The 16,844-nt window shown below is 48.0% G+C and overlaps 8 protein-coding genes across 8 annotated transcripts; 3 read left to right on the forward strand and 5 right to left on the reverse strand.

Annotated features, from left to right (window-relative positions):
- Positions 1-12: 12 nt before the first annotated feature.
- gfsA (glycosyltransferase family 31 protein) lies at positions 13-1,581 on the reverse strand (the record flags this gene model as incomplete). Its single annotated transcript, XM_040830250.1, has 1 exon — positions 13-1,581. The coding sequence occupies one exon, from the start codon at positions 1,579-1,581 to the stop codon at positions 13-15; it is 1,569 nt and encodes a 522-aa protein (XP_040691830.1).
- Positions 1,582-3,435: 1,854 nt separating this feature from the next.
- On the forward strand, positions 3,436-3,902 carry ASPWEDRAFT_35731 (uncharacterized protein). The gene has a single exon (XM_040834286.1). The coding sequence runs from the start codon at positions 3,632-3,634 to the stop codon at positions 3,890-3,892; it is 261 nt and encodes an 86-aa protein (XP_040691831.1). The 5' UTR covers positions 3,436-3,631; the 3' UTR covers positions 3,893-3,902.
- Positions 3,903-6,319: 2,417 nt separating this feature from the next.
- On the reverse strand, positions 6,320-8,175 carry ASPWEDRAFT_103274 (putative Rab geranylgeranyl transferase escort protein; the record flags this gene model as incomplete). The annotated part of the gene is made up of 4 exons (XM_040827550.1): positions 6,320-6,669; positions 6,859-7,845; positions 7,907-8,040; positions 8,099-8,175. Coding segments are annotated over 4 exons (1,548 nt in total), but the record flags the coding sequence as incomplete, so codon positions are not given.
- Positions 8,176-8,869: 694 nt separating this feature from the next.
- Positions 8,870-9,996, reverse strand: cyp1 (putative peptidyl prolyl cis-trans isomerase (CypC)). Its single transcript, XM_040829208.1, has 3 exons — positions 9,894-9,996; positions 9,799-9,840; positions 8,870-9,739 (listed from the first exon to the last, which is right to left on the reverse strand). Exons 1-3 carry the CDS (start codon positions 9,924-9,926, stop codon positions 9,326-9,328), a joined length of 489 nt encoding a protein of 162 aa, XP_040691833.1. The 5' UTR covers positions 9,927-9,996; the 3' UTR covers positions 8,870-9,325.
- A 236-nt stretch (positions 9,997-10,232) lies between these two features.
- Positions 10,233-12,158, forward strand: ASPWEDRAFT_105358 (aspartic endopeptidase; the record flags this gene model as incomplete). The annotated part of the gene is made up of 1 exon (XM_040827716.1): positions 10,233-12,158. The coding sequence occupies one exon, from the start codon at positions 10,233-10,235 to the stop codon at positions 12,156-12,158; it is 1,926 nt and encodes a 641-aa protein (XP_040691834.1).
- A 216-nt stretch (positions 12,159-12,374) lies between these two features.
- On the reverse strand, positions 12,375-13,583 carry ASPWEDRAFT_168090 (3' exoribonuclease family protein; the record flags this gene model as incomplete). The annotated part of the gene is made up of 1 exon (XM_040830251.1): positions 12,375-13,583. The coding sequence occupies one exon, from the start codon at positions 13,581-13,583 to the stop codon at positions 12,375-12,377; it is 1,209 nt and encodes a 402-aa protein (XP_040691835.1).
- Positions 13,584-14,530: 947 nt separating this feature from the next.
- ASPWEDRAFT_312020 (uncharacterized protein) lies at positions 14,531-14,902 on the reverse strand. Its single transcript, XM_040833519.1, has one exon. It carries the CDS (start codon positions 14,790-14,792, stop codon positions 14,577-14,579), a length of 216 nt encoding a protein of 71 aa, XP_040691836.1. The 5' UTR covers positions 14,793-14,902; the 3' UTR covers positions 14,531-14,576.
- Positions 14,903-15,066: 164 nt separating this feature from the next.
- Positions 15,067-16,712, forward strand: ASPWEDRAFT_168091 (BRcat and Rcat domain-containing protein; the record flags this gene model as incomplete). The annotated part of the gene is made up of 3 exons (XM_040830252.1): positions 15,067-16,150; positions 16,204-16,268; positions 16,527-16,712. 3 exons carry the CDS (start codon positions 15,067-15,069, stop codon positions 16,710-16,712), a joined length of 1,335 nt encoding a protein of 444 aa, XP_040691837.1.
- Between the last annotated feature and the right edge of the window lie 132 nt (positions 16,713-16,844).

Consider the following 16,844-nt stretch of genomic DNA (forward strand, 5'->3'; position numbering starts at 1 on the left):
CGTTCAATCAAATTAAGCCTTCACAGCGTAGCCTCCCACGCCGGCACCACCACCGCCCTTGGGGCCAAGCCAGACGATCTCAATGACGCTGTGGCCCTCGTCTTCTTCACGCACATACCACTGGTGCACATTATCACCAACAACAAAGGCCTCGCGGAGTACCCATCGGTCCTTGAGAATGCCTTCCTGCTCGACAGGGCGGAGGGGTCCAAGGCGGGATTCGTAACCGCGAGCATCTTCCTCCCAGGTCTTCTCGGTGTGGTCAAAGTTGATGGCGTCATCAGGCGTGTTCTCATCATAGGTGTACTTGATCAGCGAGATACCGTTGGTCAAGACCCAGAAAGTGCGAGTAGACTTTCCGGTAAGAGCGTTCACATGCTCCTCTTGGTCAAAGACCCAGCGGCGGAGCACTGACCGACGACCAGCAGCTGCTGCCACGGTGGTCATCTTCACGACATCCTTGTTGTACCAACTGTTCCAGTGGTGCATGGATTCAATCTTGCGGCCCGACTCGTAGACACCGTCGACGTCACCCTTCATGTCCATCTGGAACAACGAGGGCCAGAGGGTAAGAGGGGTCTCTCCGAATCGCTGGATACACTGGCCAAGCTTCTGGTCACCGGGCTGCTCACCCCACGACTGGCACTCATCGTAGTAGGTCTCCAAAACGTCCAGCAGGGGCTTCGAGACGAAGACACCGGCACCTCCAAAGGCGATGTTACCGAAGGCATCGACTTGCCAGCTGGCTTCCGAAAGAGAACCAATGTAGTGCTTCTTGTTGACATCAAAGAGCTTCAGCTCCTGAGCGATAGTGGGCAGAGAGAGGAAGAAAGTGTCGTCATCCATGAAGCCAACCCAGGTGGTTTGAGGGCGCTTGTTGCGGATGTGGTTGGCAAATGCCTCAACCATACCAAAGTAACGAGCGGTGAAATCAAGAGGAGATGCGATGAGAGTAACATCCAAGCCACGGTTGCGGAAGTAGGTCTCCTGCTTGTCCAAGTCGTCGTCGGACTCAGGAACGAGAACAATCAGAGAAGCCTTGGTACCACCGTACGAGTAGAGGAGAGTAGGAAGAAGACGGTCCAAACGGTCAGCAGTCGTGGCCAGACCAAACAGCATCTTGGAGGTTTCATCCGCATCGTGATCGGCCGCCACATCCACATCAATGATGTTGGGGCAGGGCAACGTGGGATCCTCGTTATCGGGAGAGATCACCATACCACGCTCCATAGCCTTGAAAGGCGGCAGAACTGGCGCAGCAATATCCTCAAGCGAGTGGAACTCGGTCTTGGGGCCAACATGGCGAGGACGGAAGTAGGCACGAGTGTAGTTCTTGCGAGGAAGCCATTCACTCATAGGCAGAGGGGCAGTGGTACCAGGTTCAATATCGCAAGTCTTCTTAGGGGCAGCCGATGCTTGAGCTTCGGGTAATTGAATTTGAGTAGGAGATGAGGAAGTAACCCGGTCGACGGGATGTTTAAATCGGAGGAACGCTGCGCGATCATAGCGTTCGACGGCCCAGAAGAAGAAGCCGATAGTGAGGAGGGCGATGAGGGGGACGACAGTTTTAGGTCGCAACATTTTGGGTAAATATTATTATGGACTCGTTGGTGTAAAGAAGAAAGAAGGACTCGAACGACGGTCGAGAGAAAATAAATTAGGGTCGTTTTATTTGTATCAGTGTCGCATCAACGAGTATAGTCCGGAGTACCGCAAACGTATCGCACCGCTTTGACGAAGACAGCGGATCGGTGAAAACGTTCGGGGAACTGTGAAAAGAGTGGAATTGGCAAATAGATCACAGTAAAAGAATCCAAAATCTTTGCGAAATTAGTGTCAACGAAAGACAAATAGCGTCGGAGCCCGCGACACAGAGACGGGGTGATAAGGAAGCAAAAAATGCAGTGGACGCAGGGAAAGAAAAAAGGTTAAATTGGCGGGCAAGCACAACTGGACGGCTGCGTCCAGGGCTGATGGAAAAGCACAGGCTGAAGGGGGAGGAAAGGAGGAGAATGTGAAGATAAGCCTGGGAGGGGAGAAGAAGAAGAAGAAGAAAAGAAGAAGAAGAATGAGGGAAGGATGAAGACAGGAGAGCAGATTGAAGAGTGGGAATGGATGGATGTGGATGGATGATGCGGACTTACTGGACCACGGGTTGGCACTGGGGCCTTAGCTCGGTAATATTACGAGGATTTGCAGTTTGGATGGTGATATCAAACAGTTGGTATTGATAGAAAAGAGGGAAGAAAATGAATATGAAAATATGAACTGAAAAAAGAAAGAAACGATAGGAAGAAGGAGAAGAAGAAAAAAGGTCAAGGGGAGGGGAATTATGGAGGGCGAATTATGAGGGCATCACTGCCTGTGAATGTCGACGCCTCGCATTTTCTGTTTTCTGTCCTTTTGGCTTTTTCTTTTTTCTTTTTTCCTTTTTTTTTATTTTACGAAAGACTAAAATCGTAATCCTTTTTCTTTTTCTTTTCCTTCGATGCAGATCACTGACAGAAGAGAAGAATGCTGGATGATGCTCTGCTGCTGATGGATCTTCCCCATCCCCACCGAATATTGGTATTTTTCACATTTCAGACCCTGAACAATACATCACATCCAAACACACGACATACTCGATGCAGAATATCTCACATCTCAAATTCTTATTTGTCTCTATTTCCATATGACGCTGTTGACTGTATCTAGTATCTACTGTACTGCCTAAATTCAGCTTCGTCTCAGTTGTACTGTGTAGGCTGTGGTGTGATCCACAGTTCTTTTCTTCTTCGAGATTCCACTGATCACCGTTTCTCAGGTCAAGGCAACCCGACCCAAGTCCCTGGTTTCTTTTTCTTTTCTCGAAACCCTTCGATATCAACAACCGTTTGACTTTGCGTTGTTGGGTGAACCAGTCTGCTATGTGAACTAAACTTGGCCCTGGAATGATTCGATTGCTGGAATGTTCCGGTGGATGTTTTCCATTCCCGACTCGATCAGGAACGCATCGATCTATCCAGGATCTCATTCTCCTTTGAACCTACTACGTACCTTGATACCAGGCAGATAGTATCATCCAAGTTTCCAACTGTTGGCGTATCTGAAGATACAGCTGGTGTGACAAAACTGATATGATCAGCGTTGCTTTCCCGTCCGGCTGGCCATTCAGGGGCGCTGCTCCAAGGGGCGCTGGAACTGCCAGCCCCACGGCCGCGTGTCCCTATCATACAATACATCGTCATCTTTTTCATCGCATTAATACTGCTGACAGAGTAGATATTAAGTCTATCCTACTCGATATTATGTTATATTCATCACTATATAAAATGTAGACGTTCTAATAGAATATACTCTAAATGTAAGCAGTAGCAGTGGATCTGGACGCGTGGCTCCATAATATTCAGGAACATCTTACAATCCCAAAGGAATACCGATCGACATCCTAGCCGGGTTCGCTAAGCACCACATCCAGCCCAACCGGCCATTAATTAATCTCTCAGTCAGACCCTGGCAGAATCGCCATTTAAGCTTGAACTTGTGCCTTGGCAAGCTGTCACTTTTTTGTATCGGTAATTACATGTCTACTTTGTTGGTGAAGGCTGTCGGCACCATGATCCCCTGATCTTCACCACCATCCCATGGAATGAACATCTCAAATCTAGTCTCGTCTAGTTCTGGTCGATTCGTTCCTTCTGGAAAATCCAATATTCAAGGCGGAAAAGCCAGAAAGGCTACGATATTCCTGCTCATCCATGGTACGTGTGCCACTGTTGCCTCCGCCCTCCCACATTGTTGCGCGCCTTGTGGCGACCGACGTCAACGTCAGACTCAGATCCGGCCCTTCAGGGTCCAGAAATCAATCCTGAAGATAGAAGAAGACGCGGGAAAAAGGGTCCAAACTTAACAGTCAGTGCCACCGTCGGCAGTCCGAGTGTCTGTCCAAGCCTCATGTAGGTACCGTAACTGTATAATGCTCATCACTGCTTAATCGGGCACGGTTCCTGACTCCGTTGAATGGTCCGATGAATTAACTGGATGATAATGTTACTGGTATCAAAATTACCATTTTTCAACTGCAAAAAAACACAAGGCAGAGAAATACCCCACTGACCACTTACCATACATGGCTCTCTTGCGATGCGGACGAACCATGGAGTTTTCTTTGTCTTTTACTACTCTGTACTATGCTCTGTAAAGAGTAGAGTGATAGACCGCTGTTAGAGCTGTAGATGTTGCGTGTCAAAAGTCTTTTAAATCAAGATTCGTCAGTGTTTCGGATTGAGGCTTTATATTGGCGAATCAAGTATGATGTAATGGCCTATATCCCGCCATATTAGATTGAATGGTATCACCAGGTAACAACTTACAGAGTAATACTCCTTTATTCTGATCTGTCTGGTATCTGAATGACTATATAAGATGATTGTCCAAACTATTGATCCTACGTACTCCCAATACATAATATCATCAACTTTACAATGTCAATCACTGACCAGCGGAGATCAAAATTTTAACCTCACCTATGATCTGCTCCCAACCTGACAATCTGACAATCAGTCTGGATGGAACTCTCTAGCCTTGTAGCCTTGTGGATCCGGTGTCTATCATCCAGACTACAGTACAACTGCGTAGACAAGTACTACACAATACATATATAGAGTACCACAAAGATATATCTACAACTGTGTGGCATTGATTAATGCAGAATATCACAATCAAATGTGTCTGCAATGGCTGTCATTTCCTTTTCCACGTGTTTGTCGGCTCCACCAACGGTACTTGACAGTGTTTCAGACAGACTGCAGTTACTAGTCAGTGGCACAAGTTTCTTCATGACAGAATTATTGGCATTTGACAGTGCATACTAGCAGTAGAGCTGATGGTCTTCAAGGCAGTTAATAGAATATAATCCGAAAGTATTACAATAAATAAACTTTATATCTATCTTAACTCGTTGGTCATTACTCTACAGAGTAAATATATCTACATACATACCAGTCCCACTTAATGTAACCTCACACCATGTACAATCACAATCATCTATTAAACCTTCATATCCCTCCCGTCATGTAACTCAAGAGGAAAAAAAGAAAAAACCCATCCTAATTCCCTCATATCCGACCAGTTTCACCATCACCAACATGTTTCACTTCACTTGGCGGATAAACCCAACCAGAGTAAACAGCACGACATGCAACGCTCAATATCCATTGGACCAGCCACGGCTAATAGGCTGTCTCGGAGGTTATGGGCGCTTAAAAAGCCTGTTTAGATGCTAAATGACAGAAAGACTTACGCACGTCTTTTGCTGGTTTGTCTGGGGTAGATTGCATTGTACCGTACCCCGCATTCTTCATCCTTTCAACAGGGGTACTGGATGTACTGGATGTATTTGGCAAACGAGGTAGTGTCGTACTGTGTACACTCTGTACTCTGTGCAAGTACGTTGTATTCAAATGCAAGATGAAATGAGATCATTCTGGGGAACGTCTGGTCTGCATGATGCTTGGCTGATTGATAATATCACTTCAACCTCATCTCGAGGAATGCCTATCAAACACAACCTTTGTATGTATTTCTTCAAGTACAAACAAAGGACACTCAATATGATTATAATCAAAAGAGCAAAGAAATTATCTACCTTAATATCTTAGACCAAGACAACTGAGGCCAGAACCTCCTCTCGTCCCACTATCTATCTGTCGCCTGCACTTTGACCTCTGAACAGAGTAACCGTCAACGGCGGGAACTTCAAACAAACCTACACATCCATCGATTATTCTACCTGCCACACTCTCCGCTATTGTCTTTCAAATTGCAATAATACAATATATGTACAATAAAATACAAGCCAAAATATCACCATCCATCTTCCCCAGCCATCAGCCATATTACGCGGACATCATGGGATAATTGGATATGTGTGCACCACCCCGGTCTTTGGCTCAGCCCCGCTCTTGTGGCAATCGGACAACCGACTAAAAATAGGGTGGTTTGTTGATGTCGTCGTCAGCTTCAGATTTTACAAGCTTTGGGTTATTTTTTTTTTCGGCCCATGCCCTTTATTAATATATAAGGCTTGGTCAGATGGAGGAGCTGAGTCCTTGCAGATTTGCAGATGGAGATGTTGATCTGATGGCGGTGTTGTTGCTATTTGGAGGTTACACTACAGTTGTCGATATACGCGCCCTTACATGAGCAGGGCGATCGTTGGATGTATGCAAAGTTTAATATTATTGAGTACGGAGGAAAGGCTAGATGCTGGATGCAAGGAGTGTAGATGCAATATTGAACATTTCATTACTACGGAGTATTCATGTCTACATGTCTATCATTCCTCATCATGGTTCTCTCGGTCCTCAAATGTCATAAACTCATGCTGAGCTGCCTCCGCTCCCATGATCATCGTCCATGCCTCTTTGACCATGTCAATCAATGCATCGTCAAAGGCAAGATCGAGACTGGGTGGCGGGAAGCAAATGACTTTGTCTGGAGCCGAGCTCGTCCTGATGGCTTCCGCGATATTGCTAGCATCATCGCGACGTCCAAGCTGTGTGTATCGTAAAGACCATAGGACCTTAGCATCAAGACCAACCGTCGACTGTAGAAGTTTCTGCACAGCAGTCTCTAAGAGGGACTGTCCTTGAGGACCGGACACATTAACACTGCCGTAGATGACACCTGAGGAACACACCAGTTAGCGACGTGAAGCAATAAAATATTGGCAGATAAAATGATAAAGGTAAATGCTCTTGATCAGTCTCGCAGGTAGTTTTCATCAATGAAAGTACAGGCAATGTAGATAAGTTTGAGATAGGCATCATATGAGCAGGGCAGAGGGCATCAGAATGAACAAAAGAGTAAACTTACTTTGTCCAGTTGGGCATTCCCCGGTATCGCTGGAGTGAACGAGAAGGTACACTGGCGAATCATCAGCCTCGCCCAGGGAGGTTCCGGGGAAGACAACGACAGCCCCAGCAGGAATTGGCCCTCCTTCTGCTGTGACAGGGAAGAGGGATCCCAAAGGAGACGACACGACCGTGATAGATCGAGCCACCTTTTCATAGCTAGGTTGGGCACCCAAAACCTCTGCCGGAAGATCCCACTTTGAACCGACTAGGAACTTGGTTCGGATCGACTCGCCGATCGATAGCTGTGCCTGCATGCGGGCATCCTCATCGCTATCAGCCCCGGGTAGATCCGTGATGGATTGAATACTCGAATCCAAGACGTACACACCACCCCCGACTGCAAGGGCACGGCAGCCTACCTGAGCGATCTCAGAACCACCACCCCACTTGGGAATCAGGCTTCCAAACCCAGGCCCAAAAACGCCAATAGATGCCAGATGCCTTTTGACACGGAGAACCGCATACTCGGCTGGTGTCTGCTGGGGTGAATTTTGGGACAAGGAAAGGGACAGGAGTGGGTTGTGAAGCTCAGCAGGCACCTGGAACTTGGACGTCAAGTAATCCGAGAAGGGCATGGACAAGTCCTCGCTTTCTTCTGGCGTCGCCTCTTCATCCTGTTGAGGTTTCCCAATGTGACGGAGGAATTTCATCAAAGTCCGCTTGGATTTGAGAGTGATCACGTCATCTGCGAAAACATCTTCGCGGCTGCCAGGCACACGATAGAGACTTGATGCATTGTCATCAGCATTCCCAGAGGGTTTGTGTATCCACCAGCTTCCAACGGCCTGAAACTCCAACTGCCGGTAGACCTTGGACGAAACCAATGTGGGTAGTAGCTGGGAGCGAGAATAAATCAAATGGGGAGATAGGGCAAGTGTGTACGCTCGAGGTGATGACAGCCTCGCATCAGCCTCAGAAGAATCCTCAGGAGAGTAGACTGTTGCATCTTCAAACGGGACACTTCCAGGTTCTAGCTTAGGGGTTAGCATATGCCAGTTGCAAGCGACGACGGTATAACTCACGTTTATTTACTGTAGCTGCCCATTCTTCGGCTTCCCGAAGACTGAATGCAGCCTCTGAGCCCCCATAGTATGGGTTCTTGTCAACATGGAGTACTTTCTTACCTGACCTGGAAAGGCCCCTGAACCACAGCAAAGCGTTAGCGACGCAGTGCACCGCATGGACATAAGCCGACTCACAGCGCAAGAAGCGACTGGGCTAGCCCAGTGCCAGAGATTGTTACATCCCATGGCGTTTCTGTCAGTGACTCCATGCTGGTTGGGCTGGTCGCGACGCAGATCAAGCTGTTGGATAGAAAGGTTCAGTGCTACAGAGATAGATAAACCCAAATATCATCACATTGGGTTGCAGGCTGTGGAGCAGATCCTTTGCAACAGGTCTTTCCTGATCATGTGTGCAGGAGAATCAAGTGTTCAGAGAACAAGAGATTTTTTGGGGAGAGGAAAAAAGAACGCGAAAGATGTCTACCGAAAGAAAAGACCCACACCGGTGCGCCACGTGACTTAGCTCGAGATACTACGTCGATGCAGCAGAATGATACGCAAAACACACTGATAGAGATAGTTTTTGCTAAAATTTTGCAGGAAAACCAAGTAATAAGTATATGAATTGCAAATAGAAGAGAGATTTGTTCAATGATGCATTCATTGGGTAATTGGAGCGGGATTGAGCTTTTGTCGATATGTGGTAGTAATTAGTAGGTATTGAACATTGTGACTCTTTCAATAAGATTCAGTAGAGAACTAGCCCTATATATCGAGCATATATATGTAATTACACTGTTTCTACAAGAGCACATCTTGTAAAGACCTTTCTTTGATATCAAAATGAGCCGAGACGATGTACTACGTAGCATGCCAGAAACCCACTATACCCGATTCAGCTAGACGCACTTTCAAACCTTTTAAAGCCGATTTTTCCCACCAAAGTCGGTTTTCTCCAACACACCACTCCCTCAAAGACAGGCTGCGCTCTATTCATAGCGGAGTCGTCTCTGATAAGCCTTCACTGGTCTTGTCTATGGGAGTGGCAGAGAAGATCTATCACTCTGTATCTGCTGCTCTGGATGGAAACATTTGATGGAAGCGGTTCGTTTTGTAGTGATACATTCCACTATTTATCTTCTGTATTTGGCTCTATATACACACTCGCCAATGTAGACAGAAGTCTTGTAATAAAGTACTTGCTCGGTCTCGGCCTGAATGCGTTGGGCAACCTTTCGCTATACTGCGTTATTGAAGCAAGCTGTGCTTGTGACTCCCGCAGGTAATGGGTTGCCCGACTCCCAGGTGACGGACACGAATGATCCACCTCTGGTAGAGATGAGAGTTGATGGGATATATTGTAAAGACAAGCCTGTCTATGTCGTCCGAATTGCCCGCGATATGCTTGATTTCGAGACCAGCTCACTCCTCCGCTCGGTCTTCCACCACCTTGGCCCGGATGATTTTGACCTCGTCCATTGGTTTATCTTCGGCATTTGTCTTGACCAGTCCCATGCGCTGGATCACTCGCATACCGCTTTTGACCCTGCCGAAAATTGTGTGCTTTCCATCCAGCCACGGGGTCGGCGCAAGGGTGACGAAGAACTGGCTGCCGTTGGTGTTCGGTCCACTGTTCGCCATGCTCAGAATTCCAGCCCCCGTATGCTTCAGATCGTTACGAATCTCATCCTCGAATTTCTCGCCGTAGATTGAAGTTCCTCCTCGGCCAGTGCCAGTCGGATCACCGGTTTGTACCATGAAGTTGGAGATGATGCGATGGAAGATGACATTGTTGTAATACCCTCTCTGCGCGAGGGTCGCGAAATTGTGGCATGTCTAGACAAGTAGAAGTCAGTATGAGGTACCGCTTAAAGGTGAGGAGGCGCAGTGCTGACCTTTGGTGCATGCGTATTGTAGAGTTCTACCGAGAACGAGCCCTGGGACCAGTCAGTGACCAATTGAGGTAGATATATTGGATAGGTGTCTTTACCATAGTCGTGTCAAAAGTGATTTCAGTTGCCATGACGAGTATTATATAGCTAAACAGCAATGTGTGTCTCTGAACTGCGAAAAAAAGCAAAGACGTTGTTGCGATCGAACTTCCCACAGGGCGGCGGGGATTTGAGCGTCGGGCTTGGCATAAGCGTAGCTGTGCCTGTCAGCTCCGATTGAACCATCGCGATCTTTCCTGTAAACACGACCTTGTGCCACCATGGATTGATTTTTGACTCTACGAAGCTTTATTTTTTCAAATTTAACCTTTTCCATCGACAACCAGACCTCTCCATTTGCTCAACAATAGCTTGACATCCACCCCTCCACAGTCGGCATGGACGAGGTCAGCCCCCTCGCCGAGCTCCTGGGGCAGGCTATTTACCAATTTACGCTCATAAAACCTCTTCTTCCTACCTACGGACACCTGCTGGTCTCTGCGATTTTCCCGATTTACATCGGTGCCCATGCATCCCTTTCGAGACCGTCGTCAGCCGCTAAACCTCCCAAGAAAGATGGAGACGAGCCAGATAATGAAGATGAGGACGAAGACGAGGAAGAACAGGGAACAACGCAGAAGATGGAAGGACTCTCACCATCTGATGCTCTGATGTTTCCTCTAACGGCTGGACTGACGTTGGGCGGTCTGTATCTGGTGATCAAATGGCTCGGAGACCCAGCTATTTTGAACAAGATCTTGAGCTTCTACTTCTCTCAAATGGGCCTATTCTTTGCTGTCGCCTTTTTGAAAGATATGTTCTTGGTCTTTAGGTCATTCGTTTTCCCCAACCAGTACCGACAAGGTGGCAAGATCTGGAAGGCGAAACAATCGGAACGCATCTTTACAAACAACTCGTCAGACAACGTTGAGACCCGGCGCTCTCCTCTTCCAGGGATTTTCGGTGCAATTCCACTGCCAAACTCTGTTCTCAAAGTACTCTGGACCACTCGCAATCTTGCATATCAACGAGTCAAGCTTCGCATCCATGTGCGTGGTCTGATGGATGTAAAATGCCGTTTAGGCCTGCTTGATGTCTTCAGTGTGATCGTTGCATTGTCTGTGGTTGGATATTTTGCATTTGTGACGAAGCCATGGTGGCTGACCAACTTTATGGGTTTCTGCTTTTGCTATGGTGCATTGCAGTTCATGTCTCCCTCGACCTTCTGGACAGGAACGCTTATTCTGAGCTCGTTGTTCTTCTACGATATATATTTCGTTTTCTTCACCCCACTGATGGTGACAGTTGCCACCAAATTGGATGTACCCATAAAGCTTCTATTTCCTCGCCCACCGGCTCCCAGTGAATCCTCAGACGCTGTTTCTCTGGCGATGCTGGGACTCGGCGACATTGTTATTCCGGGAATGATGGCGGGACTGGCACTTCGTTTTGACCTTTTCCTCTTCTATAAGAAGAAGGGAGCCCGGAAAGCACAAGCCGAAGGTAAAGAACATGGTCTAGTCAAGCCTCAATATCAATCTGCGACTGGTGGTTGGGGTGAGCGCTTTTGGACCGGATCCGTCAAGCCAAGTGGCTCTGAATTGGAACCTCCTTATCATAACGCCCGCTCTTTCCCAAAGACATACTTCAAGGCTAGCATTGTTGGATACCTTATCGGAATGATCACGACCCTCGTGGCTATGCAATACTCCAACCATGCCCAGCCAGCACTTCTCTATCTGGTCCCGGGAGTACTCCTCTCGCTCTGGGGAACCGCTTTGATTAAAAAAGAGATCCCTGAGATGTGGCAATTCTCTGACGAAGAAGAGGAAGACGATGAGGATGAAGAGAAGAAGAGGAAGGAGAGGGAGGATAAGAAGGAAGAGAATGAAAAAGAAAAGAAGAAGCAAGAAGGCGGCAAAAAATCCCTCTTCTCCAGACTTTGGACCGGTGATCTTAAAGGCTTAGCCGACTCATCTGAAGCAACCGACGATAAAAAAGATGACAAAGAAGACGACAAGACAAAAGACAATGCTGAAAACGACGAGACCAAGGAACAAGATTCCAAGGAAGACTCGCGGGCAGACAAAAGCAAAGAAGATGATGACAAAGATATCGACTTGGTTTCGATATCTATCTCTCTTCCCCGAAAGACCAAGTCCCGAAAGCAGAGAAGCTCATCGGATAGCTCCAACAGTGTCCAGTCTATGAAGAGCGAGGAACAGCCTATTCCTAATACCCTTGAGCCGGATAATGAGCCGCCCGCTAAAAGAAGAAGACGCAGTCCTAGGGTAGCTAAAGCTGCCGCGGAGTCAGACGCTTAATGAAAGGCGTGTTAGAAAATGAAAAGAGACGCACGAACCTATCCAATAGGCATATTGGCCTTTTGAAAACTTATATCAGTGAGTTGGAATGTAAAATAGAAAAGATACTTGAGTCTTTCGAAAGATAGAAAGATGAAATAGAATATTCAGGACTTTTTTGAATCTACATGGTATCATTATGTGTAACTGCCATCTCATGCAATATAGAAAGTGAAATCAACATTGCTCAAAGATCTGCTTCATCTCGTCCCATCTTTGCGCAGAAAGATCCACAAGCTGCTTCAGGTCTTTACTGTCCACAGCCCATCCGCCATTCTTCTCCAGCTTCACAATCACGGTCTTCCCCTTTCCACCGTTCTTCTTGTCGACAACGACGCAAATTCTCTCCTCGGTCATGCCCTCCTCATACCCATCAGGGTCTGCCAAAATCCACCTCCGTTGCATGCCCTTCTTTTGGCTTTCTTCAATCTTCTTCTCTTCTTCCGCGTCGGGGATAATCACCGCTCTCCATCCAGCAGCAGCATCGGCCTCGAAGACACCATACGAGCTCGCCACGGGCATACCGCGCAAAGATAGCGTCCGTGCCTCCGAGACATCATCTGAGCACAGCACCATCTCATTATCGACATCCCACCAGGCCTTGGGAAGCTTCGTATCCCGAAGAGCAGCCAAGACAGCCGCCCAGGCAACGTCAAATGGATTGCCCGCGAGCGAAATAATCATGATATCGATGTACAGGACCCAGAATGCCTTGATCTCGCGGTTCTTGGTATCCTTCTGGTCTTGATCCGCGTCCACATCCATCTGCTCACCCTCGTTATGGCGTTCTAATTCCTCCGCTCCAAAATTCGGCGGCTGGTGCCAGATCCGCAGGTCCTCCGCACGAACCAGTCGAGTCCCATGGAGCAATGAAAGAATTTGATGAGACAATGACTGTGCCAGGGGCGATGGTGGCGCACTGGGAATGAAACCAGGTGCACAGCCGGTGCTCAGCGAGAGATTGGGGACAAGCAGACTGAGATCTTCGATGTGCGATTCATCATCATCGTCGTCGTCGGCTTCAGGGTCGTCCGCTAACTTTTGTCGCTTGTTGGATGCATCTGATGACGGTGCCCGGGACACGCTCCACGAGGCAATATCGTCTGTGTGCAGGATTTCTGCTCTCACACCGCATACGGCTGCAGTATCGCCAATTCTCACGACGGCGCTGCCGTTTGTATGTGTCAATGAGCCTGTGTTCGCAGAGGTCACGCGGAATTGGGAGGCAGATCGGCCATTGGCTCGGATGGAGGGCTGGTTGCTAGAGGTAGGAGGCGATAAGTGGGCGAGTAGGTAGGCGTGTGGCTGCAGTCGGGCGAATTGCGATGGCGGCAGAGAGAGGGACGGCGGGGCAGGGTGTGCAGCCGTAGCTGTTGAAGATGCCATTTTTAGAAGTGCAACTTCAGGCCTCTATTTGATTTAGGAAATTGGAGGAAAAAGGTGCCGAGGTGCTCTGATGAGGGGTCGGAGGCCGCTTGCTCTGCGGGAAGAAAAGAAGCCTTTCCAGGATTACGATTTTATGCGGCAGAATATTTTCCATATCAAAGGCGGTGAAACTCTGTCAGTCAAGATCGAAGTCGTTCTTGTGCAACAGTTACGGTACTTTTGGACAAAATAACATGTTATTACTCATCTTGGGCTAATCTCTAATCTCCCTAGGGGGTGATTGTGGCCAAGAGGATTTCCAGAGTCCAGCATTGCAATCCCCAAACGTTCCGCAGTTCCCAAATTGGATCCTCAGACGTCAGGTCGATAAGCACACATCTTGCAACGTCAGACTACCTAATAACTAATGCAGCAGTACTCAGCAGCTTCACGCCTTACGGATTGGGATCATGCTGTTATGGCATCATTGAACTCAAGCAACTCTCCAACTGACATCCGTTGGGCTGCCCCGTTTTCGACCAACACGCCAAAAAGCTTTGTCTTCAAAAGAAAATACGAAAACCAACAGAACGAATACGCAAATCCAAGCTGAACTTCAATGACGACACGGGATAGCAGAAAAGTCAGCCCATATCATCTATTGCATGTTCATGGCGGTATGGTATGGTGGCCTCAGCGACGACTCGGTTCGCAGCTTCGCCCCAATGAGGTGATCGCCGCTTTGTCTTCTAAATATAAACACGAAAACTCGTCGATCCTATTGGTCTTGAACCAGCTCGCGTTTCTATGTCGTTTTGGGGAATTGGCCATGTGTACCTTTTACTCGTATAGGGGCCATTTTCACCGACTTGTTATGGTGATCAAAGGCAATTTTCCTTATTTGCTTCGTTGGTGTTTCTGAAATGACCGCTTTTCCAACGCGGGAGTTTGTCGATCCGAATTTTCTCGCTTTCGATGACAATGAAGCGGAAGATGTTATAACAGCCCCCAACTTCACTTCCTGTTTTGTTTATTCGCCCGGAACTTTATGGCGGACAACATGGCCCCCAGCTCTGGCTGTGGACTAACAACCGGTGGGTTTAGACACAGTTTGCGGTGGATTTCGTGTTGTTGGTCTGCCCTGCAAACTTCACAGCCTCGTATTCGGTGGGCGATGGTTGAATTATAACCTTCGGGATTTGAGATTGTGTTGGTTTGGCCCTCCCTCATGTGGAGTGAGGTGCATAACCTCTGTTCTTATCCATCCTAGCGTGCAGCCCGGCAGGATGTATGGATCTAGTCGCGTGAATAAGAAATCTCACTAGAAGGGGATGACATTTTTCTATTGAATTGTCAGACTCCTTTCCATGTTATCATCATCTCACCTCATCTTTTGTGGAATCTTGCACATTTCAACTAACTTGATATTCCTTTTCTCCTGCGATCAAGAATGTTGGGGAACGCTTGGGCAGAAAGGTATTACTTACCTGCGGCGAAACAAAACATGGATGATTATTTTTCAACACCATTTCCGTCACCAAATCCCCCAGTCTCTCCTGCTAGCTTTCATAGGGAGGACTTCCCATCGCCGCTGTTCAGCCGCCGTAGCCAGGACGTGAGATACAGTCTATACAGTCCAGTATCGCCGAGGACAGAGAGTGTTTTCTCGCGCCACGAAAGCTACCAGCCGATACTCAGGAGTAACATCCCATGGGAACCAACCGATGATAGCAACTGCTGGAGCGATGCTGTCACAGCCAGCGCTGTCTTGGGCTTGCTACGCAAGGATCCCGTCCAACCACCCCAAAACCGCACCTCTGAGTTGAATCGTATTGTCGAATCGAATGACGAGCCCCGAGAAGAGCAACGAGAGGAGCAACAACAACAAGAAGAACGACAACAAGGGCAGCTCTTCACATGCGCTTCCTGTTTCGAAAGCCTCGATCACCGTTCATACCCCCAGACGCCTATCACTGCAGGATGTGATCACTCTGGGACACCCACGATGCATATCTGTATATCTTGCTTGCGCCATAGCTTGGACATGCAATTCTCTTCAGACTCAGAGTCGCTGATGTGTCCACTCTGCCACACACACCTCTCGCCCGACGATGTCCAACGATGGGCCAGTGCAGAAACATTCCAAGTCTATGACACAATAAGGACTCGACAGATATTAGAAAGAGATTCTGAATTCGTCACTTGTGCCCGGATGAACTGTGGTGCTGGCCAACTACACGTTGGTGGGCGAGAAGATCCGGTCGTTGTTTGCAGGGCCTGTGGCACCTGGACATGTTTCAACCACCGCGATACAATCTACCATGAAGGAATGACATGTGAAGAGTATGATGTTATGGCCAAACCCCGATTCCACAGAATAGATTCGCCGGGCAATACTCGAAGAAGCCCTGGGCTGTTGCAGAGGATACGTGGGCTGAAGACAGCGAAGAATCCATCATCACAGCCTTATCGACTGGATGCCACAAAGGAGGAGCTCCTCAGCTGGAAGAAGATTGGCGAAATCGCGAGGCCTTGCCCTCGCTGCAACACAGTAACCGAGAGGGACGGAGGGTGCAAATATATGCAATGTACGTGCATTTCCAGATACCATGGATGATAATGTTGACTGACTTTCTGACAGGCTCGATATGTAAACAGCAGTGGTGTTGGGACTGTGGTGGTCGATGGCAGCGGGGACATTTGGACGTTACATGCTGTTAATATAGACAATCACATGATACCTCTAAACAACTAATATCAACTAATTCCCCTATTCTCAATCGCAAGTGCCTGCTTAGCTAACTATCTTTGACTCCTTAACACTTTATGGTTGTACAAGGCTGCAGTTCTCCAATTTTTTCTCTTGTCTGTATTCTGCATTATGTCCGACATGACTCGGATTTGCGATGATATTCTCTCTCGGTCTGACTAAACCGATTCATTCTCACTGACCAATACCGGCAGGGATATTTCTCCTCCCATTCGTTCCCTGTAGAGCATCTGCAAACACCCACTGCCCAGCCAATGACAGCCCAGAATCCCGCTCCACTCCCGACAGAGTTCTCCGCTAATGCGCGCGTCGAGTGGACTGTCACCTCGCCGGGACCGTCTGAGCTTCTCATTGGACGGGAGGCTCTTGGCCAGCGGTAAACGGGGGTCTCTCACTCGCTGTTTTTGATATCCTCGACAGCTGAATGCGCGAATCAAGCCTTTTTGATGGACAAATAACGCATCCCCGCATGAAGAACGTGATGAACAGCGCTATTCCCGCCAATCACACCG

This window comes from Aspergillus wentii (assembly GCF_001890725.1).
Source record: "Aspergillus wentii DTO 134E9 unplaced genomic scaffold ASPWEscaffold_2, whole genome shotgun sequence".
Classification (NCBI taxonomy): domain Eukaryota; kingdom Fungi; phylum Ascomycota; class Eurotiomycetes; order Eurotiales; family Aspergillaceae; genus Aspergillus; species Aspergillus wentii.

What these genes read in the sequence shown, in the direction of transcription:
- ASPWEDRAFT_35731 (XM_040834286.1), top strand. Translation starts at nt 3,632, where the DNA reads ATGAACATCTCAAATCTAGTCTCGTCTAGTTCTGGTCGATTCGTTCCT.
- cyp1 (XM_040829208.1), bottom strand. Translation starts at nt 9,926, where the DNA reads ATGGCAACTGAAATCACTTTTGACACGACTATG. An exon ending in TCACTTTTGACACGACTATG is followed by an intron (nt 9,841 to 9,893) that starts GTAAAGACACCT and finishes GACTGGTCCCAG; the next exon opens with GGCTCGTTCTCGGTAGAACT. An exon ending in ACAATACGCATGCACCAAAG is followed by an intron (nt 9,740 to 9,798) that starts GTCAGCACTGCG and finishes CTACTTGTCTAG; the next exon opens with ACATGCCACAATTTCGCGAC.
- ASPWEDRAFT_312020 (XM_040833519.1), bottom strand. Translation starts at nt 14,792, where the DNA reads ATGAGGGAGGGCCAAACCAACACAATCTCAAATCCCGAAGGTTATAAT.